The sequence below is a fragment of the Cimex lectularius genome, unplaced genomic scaffold, assembly GCF_000648675.2.
Source record: "Cimex lectularius strain Harlan isolate CLEC.00 unplaced genomic scaffold, Clec_2.1 scaffold212, whole genome shotgun sequence".
Lineage (NCBI taxonomy): Eukaryota > Metazoa > Arthropoda > Insecta > Hemiptera > Cimicidae > Cimex > Cimex lectularius.
Window position 1 is genome coordinate 668,244 of NW_019392965.1, and position 16,819 is coordinate 685,062.

Here is a 16,819-nt window from a genome sequence, read left to right on the forward strand (position 1 = left end):
ACTATTTCAACAACTTAAATGTTGATGCAGTTAGATTACATTATCTTTTTTAGATTACTGGAAAATAAAATTGACGTATATTATATAAAAATAAATCCACGGAGTTGAAGAATAAGGCTAAGAAAATTACAACATTAATGGTACTTTATGTTTTTAAACCATCATTTATTCTCGAGACAAATCAATTTGATGTTCAAGAATAATAAACCTTGTATTTCCACTGATAATCAATATAAATCTATCTAATAATTCTCAAAAAATAGTAATGATCTGATCACTTTTAGCCTTTGATAAGTTACTAATTTACAATTTATACAAGCTGAGAAGGATTTAATGTCTTTCATTTGATTTCATTTGATACTTATGGCACTTGGTATTATGCCGATCACTTTAACTATCAGTGATTGGCTGTTGTTTTCGCTGATTCATCTTCACTTTCTTCACTTGTTTCTAATACGTCTCTTCGCTTTTTCAAAGCTGCCAGCTGCTGCTGTTGAAGTTCTAAGTGCTGCTTCCTCCATTTTATCCTTCTATTTTGAAACCACACCTTCACCTGAAAAATCATAGAAATTTATACAAAGTAATACTATTTTTTATTGAATAAATTAATAGTGGATTACTATGGGTGCTCCTTATCAATATTCAAAATGTGGTTACATGCTGAAGACTTTAACATACATGCCTGCCTAAGAAGGCACATGCACCGGATAGGAGTACAGACAGAAGAAACCAAGAAGACAAAGAGACTGTAGAACACATTTTATGTTTTTGTAAGGGTTTATGGAGGTGTAGATTCTTGCAACGAGGAGAGGAAAAGCTGCTAGGAAGACTATTTAGCCAGTGACAAGGCTATAGAGGTTGATTAACAGTCTAAAGCTGGCCAGTGAGTTATAAAAATGGAGAAGCACAATAGATAGATCGAGGTGCAGAAGGACTTATGACCACTTCTCTTATCCCCTATTCTTAACCTCTTATCTCTCTAATCTCTTATCTCTAACCATCTCTACCTTTATCATGCATTCGAGATGCGATTTCAAAAAACCTAGTAATTATTTACTACATAGATGCTAGTGTGTAAAAGTAAGTAATAAAAAAGCTGATTCTTTTATCCAATTCATCTGACATGGATTCAACCACCTGAATTATTGGGTTGTCCGGAAAATAATGCAGGATTTTGGTATAAACAAAAAAAAAAGAAACTAGTTACTTTAAAGCAATGTTCTTTAATCAAAATAATTTCCCATACTCTCAATACATTTCTCCCAACGTGTTGGTAACTTATTAATTCCGTCTGAGTAGAATTCAGAATTTTTAGAATTGATAAAGTCAATAAATGCATTTTCCAGTTCCGTTTGATTTTTGAATATTATGTGTTGTAAGTAGTGGTCCAGGTGTCTAAAAAAATGGTAGTCAGTAGGCGAGAGGTCCGGAGAGTAGGGTGGGTGAGGCAAAGTTTCATAGCCAAGCTCCAATAATTTTTGTGACGTTACACGTGACACATGTGGTCGAGCGTTGTCATGCAACAAAATGGGCCCTTTCCGATTGACCAAAGAGGGCTTCATTACTGCCAATTTCTGATGCATGGTATTAATTTGGTTACAGTATGATTCAGCATTGATGGTTTCGCCAGGATTTAAGAAGCTGTAGTGTATTAAACCAAATGAAGCCCACCATACCGTAACCATTACCTTTTTTTGATGAGTTGGGGGCTTTGGAGCTTCTCCTTTGTCGAGCCACTGTCCAGAACGTCTAGTGTTATCGTAGAGAATCCACTTTTCGTCACATGTAACAATTCTGGCCAGAAATGGGTCATTTTTGTTTCGACAAAGAAGTGATGCACAAACATCAAAGCGCTGATTTTTTGGCGATCGTTTAATGAGTGTGGAACCCAATTTTCGAGTTTTTTCACTTTTGCAATCGCCTTGAGGTGGTCAGCGACGGTCGTTTTACTGACTTTGAGTTGCTCTGCAAGTTCTCGAACAGTTGTTTTGGGGTTTTCTTCCACCACTGATCGCAGAACATCATCATTAAGAGAGGAAGGCCTTCCACGACCTTCTTCATCTTCAAGGCTGAAATCTCCCTCCCGAAATTTTTTAAACCACCTTTGCACAGTGCACTCATTAACACAACCCTCGCCCCAGACTTGGTTAATGTTTCTAGCCGTTTGGGCTCCGCTTCGGCCGAGTTTAAACTCGTAAAAGAAAATCGTACGAAATTCTCGCTTTGACATTATAAGGATGACTGAATTATTTCCAAGTAGCGGAATGCTACAGAGGTAAACAAACAATATCATTTGGAAGAGGATTAATAAGTGTTGACATTCATACAAATGAGTAATCCTGTAAACGTAAACAGAATATTTTATATAGATTTTTTTTAATGAAAACTTAAAATCCTGCATTATTTTCCGGACAACCCAATACAAGGATGTCCCTTTTATTAAAGCTTTCGTACAGGTTATATATTCAACTGTATGATTAGATTACCTGGGCTTCTGTAAGTTGAAGTGCGTGGGCCAGGTAAAGTCTTTCCGGTCCAACCATGTATTGCTGCCGTTCGAACTCTGCTTCCAGCCTTTCAAGTTGCTCCGGTGTAAAAATAGTCCTTACTCTTTTGCACTTCGTTTTTCTCCCACTGTCACATTTATCTTTATCACCTAAAAACAAAAAATTATAAATATAGCTTACAAATACTTGAATTTTTTTATCCATTTTTGACTGTATCTGGGAATAGAGACACAAAATATGCTATGAAACCTAGAAAAGTCATTCTTGAATAATGAAGAAATTCTATACCATACTCCTGAGAAGAATTCTATGCCTTACATAATAAAAATTAGTATAAGCAGATTTTACTGGTTGACATTGCCTTCCCTTGAAGATTTAGAAGTTAATCCATAATTCAATTTTTTAATTTTTTTTCTTTGTTGTCTGCTACAATATACAGTAATTCAGATTGTATGAATTTTAATACAAATATACAATTTTTGAAGGCATATTCGCCGTTTCAGTTTTAATGATGTCATTACAAATTTGCTTTTGGACGACGACCCGTCGTTTTGCGCGTGTGCAATATATCAATCAATATGGTTGGGTTTATTTTCTGCAAGCTATGATGCAAAGAAGAAGGAAGAATTTGTGTTGGCGTTCCTATCCGAAAATTAAATTAAATAGTCATTAATGTTAAGCCGGTTGAAACACAACTGATCTTCCAAAAAACTCGAGTGGAAAAAATCGAGTCTTTTGTTTGCGCATTTAATAAACAAGATGTTGAAGATGCTTGCCTTTAAATCCCTTTGAAATTCAATAAATTCAGGTGAAACGTTACATTTTTAAGATTTCTCATTCAAATGACCATCAAAAAAACAGTTTAACGTTCTTTGTACGTATTTAAGGACTTTTTACATTCTTTGAATGTTTAATATGAAAGAAAAATATGCATGATAAAAATTATAATTCATTTTTTATACTACAGATCAAAAAGAAGATTTTTAAAAGTTTTTAAATTTTTCCCCTACCAAAATCCGTGATAACTTTGAAACGACCACACCAATTCACAGGAAACTTCACAGGGGTAGAAAAGCTCATAATCTACACAAGGGCATAATTTAGGCCCCCGTAAATAAAGTAGAACTGGAGATTTTAAAAAAAATTTAGGTAATTTTTGTTGATTTTATCTTTATTTTAGTTACTTGTAATGGCAAAAAAACTGAACGTTGTTAGCATAGGCTGAACGAAGAAAAATCCAACTTTCCAACGGCTTTAATATTATTAATTTTGGATAAAATCCAGAGGAGCTATGCATTTTTAAAATGGAACACATTGGAGAGAAAGAAATATAAACGGTCTGATCCAGTCAAAAATTCTATAAAAATTGACAACTTGAAAGGGTGGGTAAAACGAAACGGTATTTTTTCTAAACACCATTTTTTAGTGTACTTTACTGGAAGGGTCTTTTGGCTTGGGTACCAAGAAGACCCAAACGAATCGCAGCAATGACAGTCAATGGACCGTTAGACCCTCATTAGGTAGTGAAACAACCTACTAGTCAATAGAACTGAACTAAGGAAATTATATAAAAACAAGTACAAAATGCCAAAAGGTGCAGTGTTTGGGAAATTTCAAACTTCCATTTCCTGGTCTGTTCATCATCATCATTGGCATGAATCCGTGATCGCACGTCCGTAGCTTCACTCGTAAGTCGTCCATGCAGAATCAATTTTCTCTTCAATCCGATAATCCAGAAAATGCTTCTATCCTTAGGGAAACTTAATAATGTCATTGCCATCCCATGTGGATACTGCGTCATTGTGGCATTCGTCGTAATGATCTTTCTGATAGGACGTCCATTTTAACAGTCACAAATTGACAGAGTTCCTGGGGAAGTTTACGACAGTGAACTGAAGGAAATTAAGGGATAAACTAAACAATGAAACATCCCATACAGACGAAACAGTCCTGGCACGCCTAAGAACATGGGCTTATCCATGGAGTCCTTATGACATAGGAACCTCCTTGGATTGACCAAAGCCGTCAAGACTTACTATAGTCAAGCACATTTTAGAATAATGTAGTACATCTGGTTGTTTTGGTTTAATATTGTCTGATGATGGTTAGACCTCTTTGATTTTCTAAGGCTGACTTCCAATCCAAAAACAAAGGTTGACTGTGGGCCTAGTATTGTCAAATGGGCTTGAGTGTATAGTTCGCAGAGATCACCGAATTACTTGAATATATCAATAAACTAAATGCAGTCAGGCTACAGGGAACATTTTACCACTCAGACAGGTTAAGCTGAATTATGACGTTTTTTGATATGGTTGACCATGTCCTTCAAAAGATCGCTTCCCTTGGTTTCTCCTGCTCAGTGGTAAATTCGATGGAGTCTGACCCGTCAAGACAGAAGTGGAGCCATTTTCAGTTGTGGTCCCCAAAATTTGCCAAGAGTTCTTCTACTAGTGATTATTGATATTTTACTTTTTGTTATGCTGCAGGTGAAGATTCGAGGTAAATTTCATCCCTAGGTTGTTAACCTCGTTGTTTTTTAACTATAGCATTTCAGTATAGAAGCATAGGCCTTGTGCTACGCTTCTTTTCTTAATAAAACTATGTATTTTTATTACTTCTGTATACATATTTTACAATTATTGGTTCAATTTATACTTTTGGATTTAAAATAAAAATCATGGATAAGGCCGGTTTAAAAGAACAAAAACTAAGTTTCTTCGGTGAGCTTTCGAGGAATTCATCCCATTGATCAGAACTTTAAAGCTATTATTAATCGTTTACAAGGTTAACAGATATGAACATATATTTACAATATTGAAACCTATGGTTTCAAGCATAATGAAACTAGGAATTAAATTTATAATGGACGAGACTAATTACCAGTCCATTTAGTCCAAAATGATTGGGATTGACATGAGCTTTGGATTGGCCGAATAACGTCAATAATGAAACCAGCAGTCCAATCTGGTTACTTAGTGTAACTAACGTATTGAGAAACACGGGATTAAATGGCTCACTTTGAAAAAAAAAGTGGAAATTTTGTAAAAGGTGAGAAGGGTTGTGTAGTGTTAAGGCTAAGGTTTAAAGGATTCATCGTCTTTACGACCTTACCAATATTGGTCTATTACGGAATCTCCATTATTATCTCTTAGTTCACTAATTTCGTGGTCCGCTTGACCAATTAATACATAACAATTAATGAAGGGTTTTAGTTGAGATGAAAAAAAAGAAAACTCATAAGGTGGGGTTGAGATGGGGAGTTGATGTCCGAGTGGATCGAGGTCACGGTGGTAGAGCAGCGGCGTATCTAGCCGAAGGTCGTGGGTTCGAATCCCTCTCGTGCCATTAACTTTTTTTCATCTCAACTAAAACCCTTAATTAATTGTTATTATCTCTTAGTTTAAAGGGTTTTTATCAAATCCCAAAGCAAGAATTTTCATGTGTATCCTTCAGGTCTTGGCTTTTCCTCTCCCAGAGGAATCTCAGCCTGCGTAGGCCTTCACCAAATGAGGACATGTTCAGTTGTTTCCGCTTCTTCCTGACAATATTTGCACAGATTCTGCTGCTCAGAGCCCATATGTCTCCAGAGTCTGCAGTGTCCAGTCAGCACTACTATCATTCTAGTCCTAACACGCCCTAGGTTTAATAGTTCTGACGTTAGTTTCTTCGGTCCTTTAATGAACTTTTGGCAAGCCTATGTCCTGTAATACAACCCCATTGAACCGATTACTTATTTTTAATTAGTTTTCCTGAACTTTCCTTGGCCAATCTGTCGGTATCCTCGTTGCCCTGATATTCGAACAAGGTTAAGTTTGTTGTTGTCCTTAATGTCTGACATGGCCTTGATGCATTTCTTGGCTTTACTACCGATAAGGTAGTTGTGTTACTGTTGGTAATTCCCACCACGCTTTTTGATCTCCCTGACAGTGTTTTCGTTTTTTAGTGAGTAGGCTATTAGAGCCTGGATTTGTGGTGGTGGATTCTGGAGTACTTCCAAGGCAGCATCGTTCTCATTGCTCCAGTAATGTCCAGGCAGGAGGATCCTGATAGCTTTCAGTACCCGCTGTAAGGTCTTCGTCTACCAAACCACCAATCCATAGGTTACCATGAGTCCAACAACCGATGTAACTACAGGGAAATCTTTAGATCTAGTCTCCAGGTTTTCCCACTAAGGCAACATCTACCAATGGCAATTTTCGCACTCTGTATGATTTTATTTAGTTACTGATCCTAAGAAATTCTTTGGACAAAGACGACGCCTAGATGTGTTAGAGAATGTAATTACAGCTTCTTTGGGTAAACTAAAAAGGATCTGTGGAGGAATTTGTTGAACATTGCCAAATGTGCCAAATATCAAAAATATAAGAAAATTAAGAAAGAAATATTACGTTAACACCAACAAAACTTTATCGCTTAATTCACATTGATAACATTGTAAAGGTAAAAAACTTTTTCATCTCAACTAAAAACCTTAATTAATTGTAATGTTTAATTGGTCAAGCGGACCACGAAATTAGTGAATTTAATGAATTAACTGAAGTACACTTCACTAAAGCTCTCCGTCGCCATTTCAATTGTCGTCGAGAATCCAAACCGATTACACGACATTTGAAAAATGGCAAAAGGAGGGAAAACTCATAAGGTGGGGTTGAGATGGGGAGTTGATGTCCGAGTGGATCGAGGTCACGATAGCTCAGGTGGTAGAGCAGCGGCGTATCTAGCCGAAGGTCGTGGGTTCGAATCCCTCTCGTGCCATTAACTTTTTTTCATCTCAACTAAAAACCTTAATTAATTGTAATGTTTAATTGGTCAAGCGGACCACGAAATTAGTGAGTTTAATTTAAAGCATTAAAAAATTTGCTATTATTTTTAAAATATGAAATAATTGGGCTGTTAGGATACCATATAAAAATTAACTACGATTAAAATAACATAAAGTTATATAAAACTAAATATAAAAACAAATACGGGGTGAGGGGTCGGTGGCTGCAACGGTTTAGGCGTTGACACGGCGCTCATCACTGTAGGGTAAAGGTCCCGGGTTCGATTCCAGCGGTCAAACCCGACATACTTACAAATGATCTTTTTTTCAAAAACACCAGCACCCTGAGGGTTGAACCACTGCTGTTGCGAACCCTCGTAAAAAAAATCTTCCATTAATTCAAGTCTTTTTAATATAAAATGATAGTCTTTTAAGCATATTTTTTTTCAACCTGCAGTCATTCGAGCGTCTTGTTCTGTTCCTGAGTCTACTTCTGTACGAATACTAAGGCGATATCCTAAATGTCCTCTCATTTGTACCTGAAGTTGTTAACTACAGAATAAAACATGCAATAGGTCACATGCACTCCTCCAGAGTACTCGATATTCCTCGGGGCTGGATTGAAACCCACTCCATTCTCGCTAGTAACGTACTTTTATCCACCAGTCGTCACAAAATCGCCCCCGAATACGCGATATTCTCGGGGAAATGTTAACAACCCCCTTTCTTTCACGCTAATAAATTACATTCATTCCAATAAATTCACATAAACGCAACACAAACACTGCATACATTTAAAAATCCCTATAGCCCTGAGGTAATCCCACGCCTCCGTGCCCAAGGATAAGCACTGGTCCGACGATATATCGAAATCGACAATTCTTCTACAAAAGAAAATGTGATCCACCGTTACCTTATTCCGGCATAACGGGCACCTACGCCGGCCAGAATGACTCGTATGACCTATGCATAGTCGTGTCAGTACGGCCCTTTCCATTTTCGACCCGTTTTCCATGGACCAGGGACTGACGTCTTTCTTAACCTGCTATAGTTTGGCAAAGTTATTTTTTTACGAGCCCGGCGGTTTTTCCATCCTCATTTTTACATAACTTTAAATTTTAATTAATTTTCATTGTTTTTAAAAGACGAATTATTTTATATTCTAAAATATCTCGAATTTAATAATGGAAGAATCGATTATTTTTATATTTACATATGTATGTCTAATTTTTAATTGCAATTAATTTTCATGTGGTTTTATAAGAGCCAAATTGATAATTATTTTTTAATTTTTATTANTAATTTAATTGATAATTAATTTTATAGTTTTTAAAAGATGAGTTATTTTATATTCTAAAATATCTCGAATTAATGATAGAAGAATCCATTATTTTTAAATTGAAATATGTATGGGAATAATTTTTAATTGCAATTAATTTTCATACGGTTTTATAAGAGCCAAATTGTTTTATATTTAAACAAAAACGCATATATACAGAAATATCACGTTACATGATTATAAATATTCCATACCATCTCCTAAGTTTTTTATTTCTTTAAAGAAAGACTTAATTTGAAGTTAAAAAATTGGAGTTAATAATGGTTAATTCAACGGGAAAAGGCTATTTCACCCCATATTTAGTAATACTGAGATTGAAATTTATTAATTATTAAATTGAAATTACATTGAAAATTACCCAATGTGATAAATACCTAAATTACTGAACTGAGCAACATGAATAAAGCTAAAGTAATACAAAATTTAACTAAAAGTAGAGAATGGAATTTACAAAAGATGTTTACACAGACTAAGACAAAATATATATATACAAGGTAAAAAATAAAAAAACATAAATAAATAGTTAAAAACTGCCTACATCATCCATACTCATCATAAGACAGTGGACAACATGGATTTATCAAACATTAAAAGGCCAAGGCTATCAAAAGTACTTTATCATTCGAACCAATTATGGTTGTAGAAGTAGAAATATTGTTAATACTTTAGTATTAATGGATTTATTACAATTATTGCACCGGTCAACTTAAGATTAATTAATCACACTAAGGGTTTAACCCCGCGCTCGAGGAATATCAAGTACTCTCGGTAAGTGAATGTACCCAGACTTCCAGGTTTGTTTTGGGTGGTTATATACATATATTTTATGTATGGTGTCTGTTCTGTGATTGATAACCTCAGCTACAAATGAATGGCTGGCATTTTAGGATATCGACTTAGTTTACATATAAAAGCAGGGAGTAAGTAACCAGATGGAGACGCTCAAATGGCTGCACGCTGAAAAATACGCGTGTAAGACCAGAAAAAGAAGTAAAAACACGCAGAAAGATGACGATGTCCTTAGCTATTTGTCGGCCCCCTACTGCCCACATTTTATATAATTTTTAATTTTAATTGCAATCTTGATATGGTCTTCTAACATCCCAATTATTTTATATTATAAAAAGCAAATATACATGAATTTTAGTATAGATGCTTTTTATATTTTATATCATCTTAGTTTTTTTTAATGCTTTAAAGAATTAAAAATTACAAAGGTTAATTTGGCACTATAAAGGGTTAATTTGGATTTTTAAAAAAAGTTAATTTCAAGTAAAAAATGGTTAATTTGACGACAAAAAGCTTTATACGCAACGAGTGTGTATTTTATTTCGATTTTTGTTTGTAAATTTCCTGATTTAATAATCTTATTCTTCAATAAATAATTTAATAATCTTATATGTTATATAAGAGTAGAATGAAATCTCTCTACTAGCCCGTTAGAAGCTGGATGTGATGAAATAATTTTTGAACTTAGGCAATTTCATCAATCTTTTACCATACTAGAGTATAACGGTAATTCAGTACAGTTATCCGTAATAATCCGATGAGAAGACCATGATTAGCAAAATGATAAGGGAGTTGACAATTTTATCATTTTATTTTAAGGAATTTAGAACCTTCCAGTGCTAATTTATCAATACGAATTGAGGCAAAAGGTTTTGTCTTGGTGAAATATTTCTTTCTTTAAGTTTCTTCTATTATTGATAATTAGTATATTTTTAACGATGATTAAGAAATTCTTGCACAGATCTTTTCTAGCTGACCCAAAAATACTTCCTTTTTAAACTTTACTGAGTTTATTGCATTCCACTAGGACTCGTTTTACTCTCGGTGGTACTTTTTAATTATTTCTCTAATATCTCTTCTTCTTCCGTGACATCAACTGATTTCTCGGTTAATTTAGTCAATTTTATTTAGGACGATTTAAAAACGTTTAACGTAGGTCTTGTGAATTGTCCGTAAAAAATAAAGAAGATATTTATGTTTTTAAGTTTTTTATTTTGCTTTAAACTTTTAGAACTGTTGACTTTTTGTATTAAATTTTACTAGAGAAATTTTTATTCCATCTATGATTTACTGGGCTTTCAGTGATTGGGATTTATAAGCCTTTCCCTCTAAATTCGAACGTTTTGTTTCTTGTTAATCTTCATCATTCTGTCTTCATTTAAATTGTCCTGATCTAAATTTACGAATATCGAGACATTGTCAGTGGTTTCAGAACGTTTTAAAATTTCTCCTTCTGGTAAATCTAAAATAGAATTTACAAGGTTTTCTTCTCTTATTTCTAAAAATTTTCAATAAAATTCCTCTAAAATTGGGTCAATTTCTTCTAAATCAATCCTGGGGTTGGGGATTTTGATTTTTCCTTTGATCAATTTGGTTCTATTTACCTTTTTTTAATAATTTCATAATCGTTCATTCTTTCAGAGAGAAAAGTCATCTAGTAAGTTTTGAATCGGGCTTCTTTAATCAAAACAACATTGCAATGGTTTATGATCAGAAAAGATTGTAAATTTCCAGCCGAAAGATGAGGGCGAATGTATTCAATGCTCCGAATGATTCCCCAGTGGCGATATTGAGAATTTGTCGTTAGTCTAAAAGTTTTTTTCGAAATTGTGGTATTTTAGAATTTTTAATATAGGTTCATCCATCAAAACGGTTCGACAAGTATCTAAGCTTTCAACATATTCGGGATTTGTAATGTCGAGGTATTTTGCCGTAGGTTTAGTTCGCTGTGCAAATTTTTAATAAAATTTAAAAAAAACATTTAGTTGAAAGGAGTTGTTTAAACAATTAGATTATTTAGAAGGATTTTATAATTGTATAACAAAACTTGTTTACTCTAATTCGCAAGAACAGGCCACAGATTTTAATTAAATTGCTAAATTTTAAAAATTGGTTGCACTTAGAAGCAGAATAAAAAAATATATTGGATTTTAAAAATTTAATAAAAGTCCATTGTGAAATTCATAAGAGTAATTTTCTTATTACTCTTGCAATTATTTGACAATAACTACAAATTAATTATTCTTTCTATGTAAGGTCTTGGTCGAGATAAAAAAGGCAGTGTCACGAGCGGGATCCGAACCCTTCGGCTCATACGCCGCTACTCTACCACCGTGACTTTTTATCTCGACCAAAACCTTACATAGAAAGAATAATTAATCGAAAGAAGTAACTTGGTCAGTTTACCACTCAAACTATGGATTAATACTTAATAAGTAAAAGAAGTATTACTTCAATAAACACCTCTCCGTGGCCACCTCGTATATCGATTCCCAATCCTGATTACACGACATTCGAAAATGGCAAAAAGAGTGAAAAATTTGAATGGTTGTAGGTTGAGAAGTAGAGTTGGTGTCCGAGAGGATCGAAGTCACGATAGCTCATGTGGTAGAGTATTTAGCCGAAGGTCGTGGGTTCGAATCCCACTCGTCATACTTTTTTATCTTGACCAAGACCTTACACAGAAAGAATATTTACTTGAAAGAAGTTATTTGGTCAATTTACCACTAAAACGTAAATGGATTAATAACTACAAACAAATTTCTCTCTGTACCTTCTCCCAATCAAAATTCATTAATTGCACCAAATGTAAAATATTTTTATGAAACATAAAACAAATATCCATAATGTAAATATTAAAAGCCTAAATACTTTTAAACAAATTAAGTCTAAATATCTACGCTCATATGAACAAATCAACCATTACAACAACCTCCGCGATAAAGTGATAATTTATAAATCAGTCCGAACATTAGGTATAAAAGTAAGTAAATAATAATTCTTGTTATTTAGGACGAGAGGTCAAACCACTTTACAATACTTTTTCGTACTATTCTCAATTAGGAAACCATGAGCTGTGCCGGGAATTCGAACCCAGGACCGCTAGCGTGGCAAATACGAGTCGGACGCCCTACCACCCGACCACCCCTCAAAATCACAGTAACTCAGTGAAAAATCTATTGCTTCTTCAATTCAATCTTTCACATATTTTTTAGCATGTGAATAAATGAAAAATTTTTTAGTTCGTAGAGAGGATTTTATATTTTGCACGATCTGCCGAGAGAGCAGAAATCCCTAGTCTATTTTTCGCCTGTTTATTGGTGCATAAGTGGCATAAACCGGTAAAATCGTTAAACATTCAAATGATTTTATTTTTATGTGTGGTTACAAAGTGTATTGTTTCTTTAGAATGTTGTCGACCTGACAAGGAATTTTGGGAATGTTTATCACATCTAATAACTCGAGAAGCATCAAATTGTGTCCGACCTCATGTGATAAACTGTAAGAAATTTTAATAGGCTAAACATCAAACTAGAATCACTAAATCGAGTTAATCGAATTAATATTCATAAACACAGTTAAACCTCTTGCTAACGGACAGTTATTTCTCACTTGGCTACCCTCTTTTGGGAAGTGTCCTTTAAAGAGGGAATTTTGTCATCTGATAATACACGTGAAGTGTTAGATTTATTTATAATGCACATTTTCAATGAATTTACGTCCTTTTAAAATTTTCCCTCCGAGGGGCTAAGTTTCGATTATCAGTTGTTCTTACTTTTCGTCAAAATACAAGCTCTTTTAAAGAGAACCTTCGAAGGGATGAATGCCGTTTACCTAAGAAAAATCAGAAAAACTGATCTGTCCTGTCCACTCAGAAGCTTTCTGTACTGGTCCCCTTCCATCTGTAACCGTTCTGTAAACGAAGGTGTCCCATAAAGAGAAAAACTTTTGGATAAGTGAAGAAACAAAGATGAAGTTTATAAACATTTTTGTTTATAATAGTACGAGTCTAACACTGAGACTAAATAGTAATTAAGTACTCCTAGGATGAACTGAATATAAGAAAATAAGAAATGAAAATATGAACTAATACATACATACATTTATCTAATCTAAAATAAAAATAAATAACAAAAGAAATTAAAAACAAAAAGGTTATTCAAAATTTTTGGTTATTAAATTCATTAGATTTCGTGGTCCGATTGACCAAATAACATCTTTCAATTAATTAATTAATCTTTACGTACACGTGACACGTAGCTCAAGTGGTAGAGCAGCGGCGTATTTAGCCGAAGGTCGTGGGTTCGAATCCCGCTCGTGACACTGACTTTTTTATCTCAACCCATACCTTACATAAAGATTCTTGGTTATGTTGATAAGATTAATTATTTTATGGTTAACAACAAATTTGGCGAGAAAACTAATAAAAAATGATACACTAATACTAATTTTGACGTTAAATGTATTTAAGTGAGGATACGGTGAAAAACGTGTTTAAATTTATATTGGAATTGTACAAAAAATTTTGTACAAAAAAAAATAATGTGTGGTGATTAGTGACCGTTAATCGATATTTATTTAGAAATCGTGAGATGCGGTCTGGTGTGATGTAGGTTTCAGCAAAACATTTTCTTTATCGTGCCAACGTTTCGATCTTTATTGAGATCATCTTCAGGGCTCAAAGTGTTTGTCTTCTGTGTAATTGTGTCGTGGGCACTCTCAACACGACACACAATAATGACACATCCACTCAGAAAACAAACACTTAGAGCCCTGAAGATGATCTCAATAAAGATCGAAACGTTGGCACGATAAAGAAAATGTTTTTCTGAAACCTACATTACACCAGACCGCATCTCACGATTTCTAAATAAATATAGATAAAAATAATTTGGAATAATTAACATTTTGTAAGTGAAGTTTAACGTTTAATTATTCCTATCATACGATTGAAAGTAATTAAATTTATAGCATACATGGTCTTTATAACGTCTGGTTTTAAAATACAATTCAAAGTTTTAAATTTATAAAATAGTTTTCGATTTTTTTCATGATAAATTTTCTATTTTTGATAATTTTTTCATGAGTACATTTTTTAGTTATCCTTAATTCATTCTCTACAGTACCTCCATATGTAATAATCCCTTATATAGCATAATATTCGGTCTTTACAATATCTGGTTTTAAAATACACTTCAAAGTTTAAAATTTATAAAATAGTTTTCGATAATTTTTCATGATATATTTTCTATTTTTGATAATATGTGGAAAAGTACATTTTTTAGTTATCTGTAATTTTCTCAGTTCATTCTCTACAGTACCTAGTATAGTACCTATACTTTATAAACTCATAAATAGCGTAATACACGGTCTTTATAGCATCTGGTTTTAAAATATTCTTTAAAGTTTTAAATTACAAAATAGCTTTCGATTTTTTTTCAATTAAATCTAAGATTGCAAACAAATCACACACGAAAATACTTGACACACATTACAAAAGGCGTAATAAAAAACATAAATAACTAGTTTTTACTATATTTTAAACAAGAATAAATACTAATATCGGGGAGTTCATTGGCACAAATTTTAAAATTGGTCAGGTAAATTTTTATCAAATCTTGTTTTTTGTATTTTTAGAAGAATAAAATTTTGTATTATAGGAATTTCAATGTTTAAGATTGACATTATATTATCTAAGTTATTTTTAGAACATCAGAAAAATCCATTGATGTCAATTTGAAGCAGATCATTTATGTATATTGAAAACAAAACTTGTCCTAAAACTGTTCCCTGCGCAATTCTTCCATTTAAAAGGACTTCTGAGCTTAGTGTTATATTTTAATTATTTGTGAGTGACCATGTAAGATTGAATAAAATTCAGATCCAAGCGAATATCCATCAACTTAAATTTATGAAATCGAAGGTTTTGTAAATGTCCAGATTCCTATTATCCAAATTTTCCATCGAGATAAAGAATGAGAAAACAGTAAAATTAAAACGAAGATTAAAAACATATTATTCGAGATGATATATATTTAAATAAATAATAAATATCAATAAGGACTGTGAAGGTAAAGAAAGAGAGAGATGTTATATGCATATGGTCTCACTAGGTAAAACATATGGTTAAGTGAAGAAACAAAGAAGAAATTTTATTTTTTTAATAGTAAAACGGTTTATTATTATTACGTCTAAATACTATTTTTTTAACACTGTTTATAGAAGGTTTGACTTTTGAAAAATTGACTCAAACCAGTCTATCCACGTGGTGCGATAAGTGTACAAATATATATATAAACTCTTGCAAGTTTATATACCAGGTAGATTAGTGTTTATCTCTCGTCGGATTGAAATCGAAAGTGGGTTAGAAACGGAAATAAACTAACAGCTTGACTGTGAAATCCATTGAAAACTGAAATTCACCTGAATTGTTTGTTGAATAGTCAATTGCGGATTGGTTGTGATGTCTTATTCCTAGTATAGCGTCAATGGTGAACGATTTGTTGTGATTGGTCAAGACGTGAGAAAGTGGTGAGTAGGAGTTTCCGCTCCCAACCAGACCAGGCTGAAGCATCATCCCAACTGAATCTGGCATCCGGTTCCACCATTCAACCCCACCCCCGAATCCCACCCTCATCGGTCCCGGAGCGGCCAACCCTTCGCGAGGGCGCCCTTATTGATAAAACCTACCCACCTCTCATTTCTTACAATACCCTATCAACAATTATATCCCGTCGCTTATTCTTCCTTAGGTTTTCTATTCTCGCCATATTTGGGGGGGGGGATCAAACGGCGTTGGATGACTTCATGGTGTTTGATTTTTATGTTGTGAGAACATCTTCCTCTCACCTGAGAAGGCATTCGGACAATTGTTTTGCAAAATGGTGCCAGAGTCGATGAACAGTCGACAGTGGCTGAGGATTGATCATCCCTTGCCCGCCCTATTCTCGACGCTAATTAACGCTATCTTCAATGGGAGTGTATTAAAGCTCAATTCTAGCCAAACCTCTCTCATCTTCTCTTATCTTAAAATCCTAACCCCCCCCCCCATTATAAAATATAATCACCTGACCTATACGCACTAAATCTTAAGCTAAAAAAGTAGACCAAAGGTAATAGAATGAATACAAAACTGGAATATAGGGGTATTCGATTATAATTAACTCATGGTACATGATAAAGTCATCAGTCAACTCTGAACTTGAAATTGAATTGCATTGTATGAATTATACAATAAAATCCTAGCAAAATTAGTACGATTTTTTTTACAATTTAACTATTAGTTTTTTTTAGTTTAAAACAATTTGCCCGACAAATCTCTGTCCACACCACAAGAAGGTATGTGACTAATACTATAATACTATAATAATAATATTATTCATTTTCTCTTTTTATTGCTGATTCTTTGTTAATGTAATGAGA

At 33.7% G+C, this 16,819-nt stretch overlaps 1 protein-coding gene across 1 annotated transcript; it reads right to left on the minus strand.

Annotated features, from left to right (window-relative positions):
- Positions 1-15,992, minus strand: LOC112127932 (homeobox protein not2-like). Its single transcript, XM_024229504.1, has 3 exons — positions 15,821-15,992; positions 2,487-2,656; positions 1-553 (listed from the first exon to the last, which is right to left on the minus strand). Exons 1-3 carry the CDS (start codon positions 15,990-15,992, stop codon positions 398-400), a joined length of 498 nt encoding a protein of 165 aa, XP_024085272.1. The 3' UTR covers positions 1-397.
- Positions 15,993-16,819: the final 827 nt, after the last annotated feature.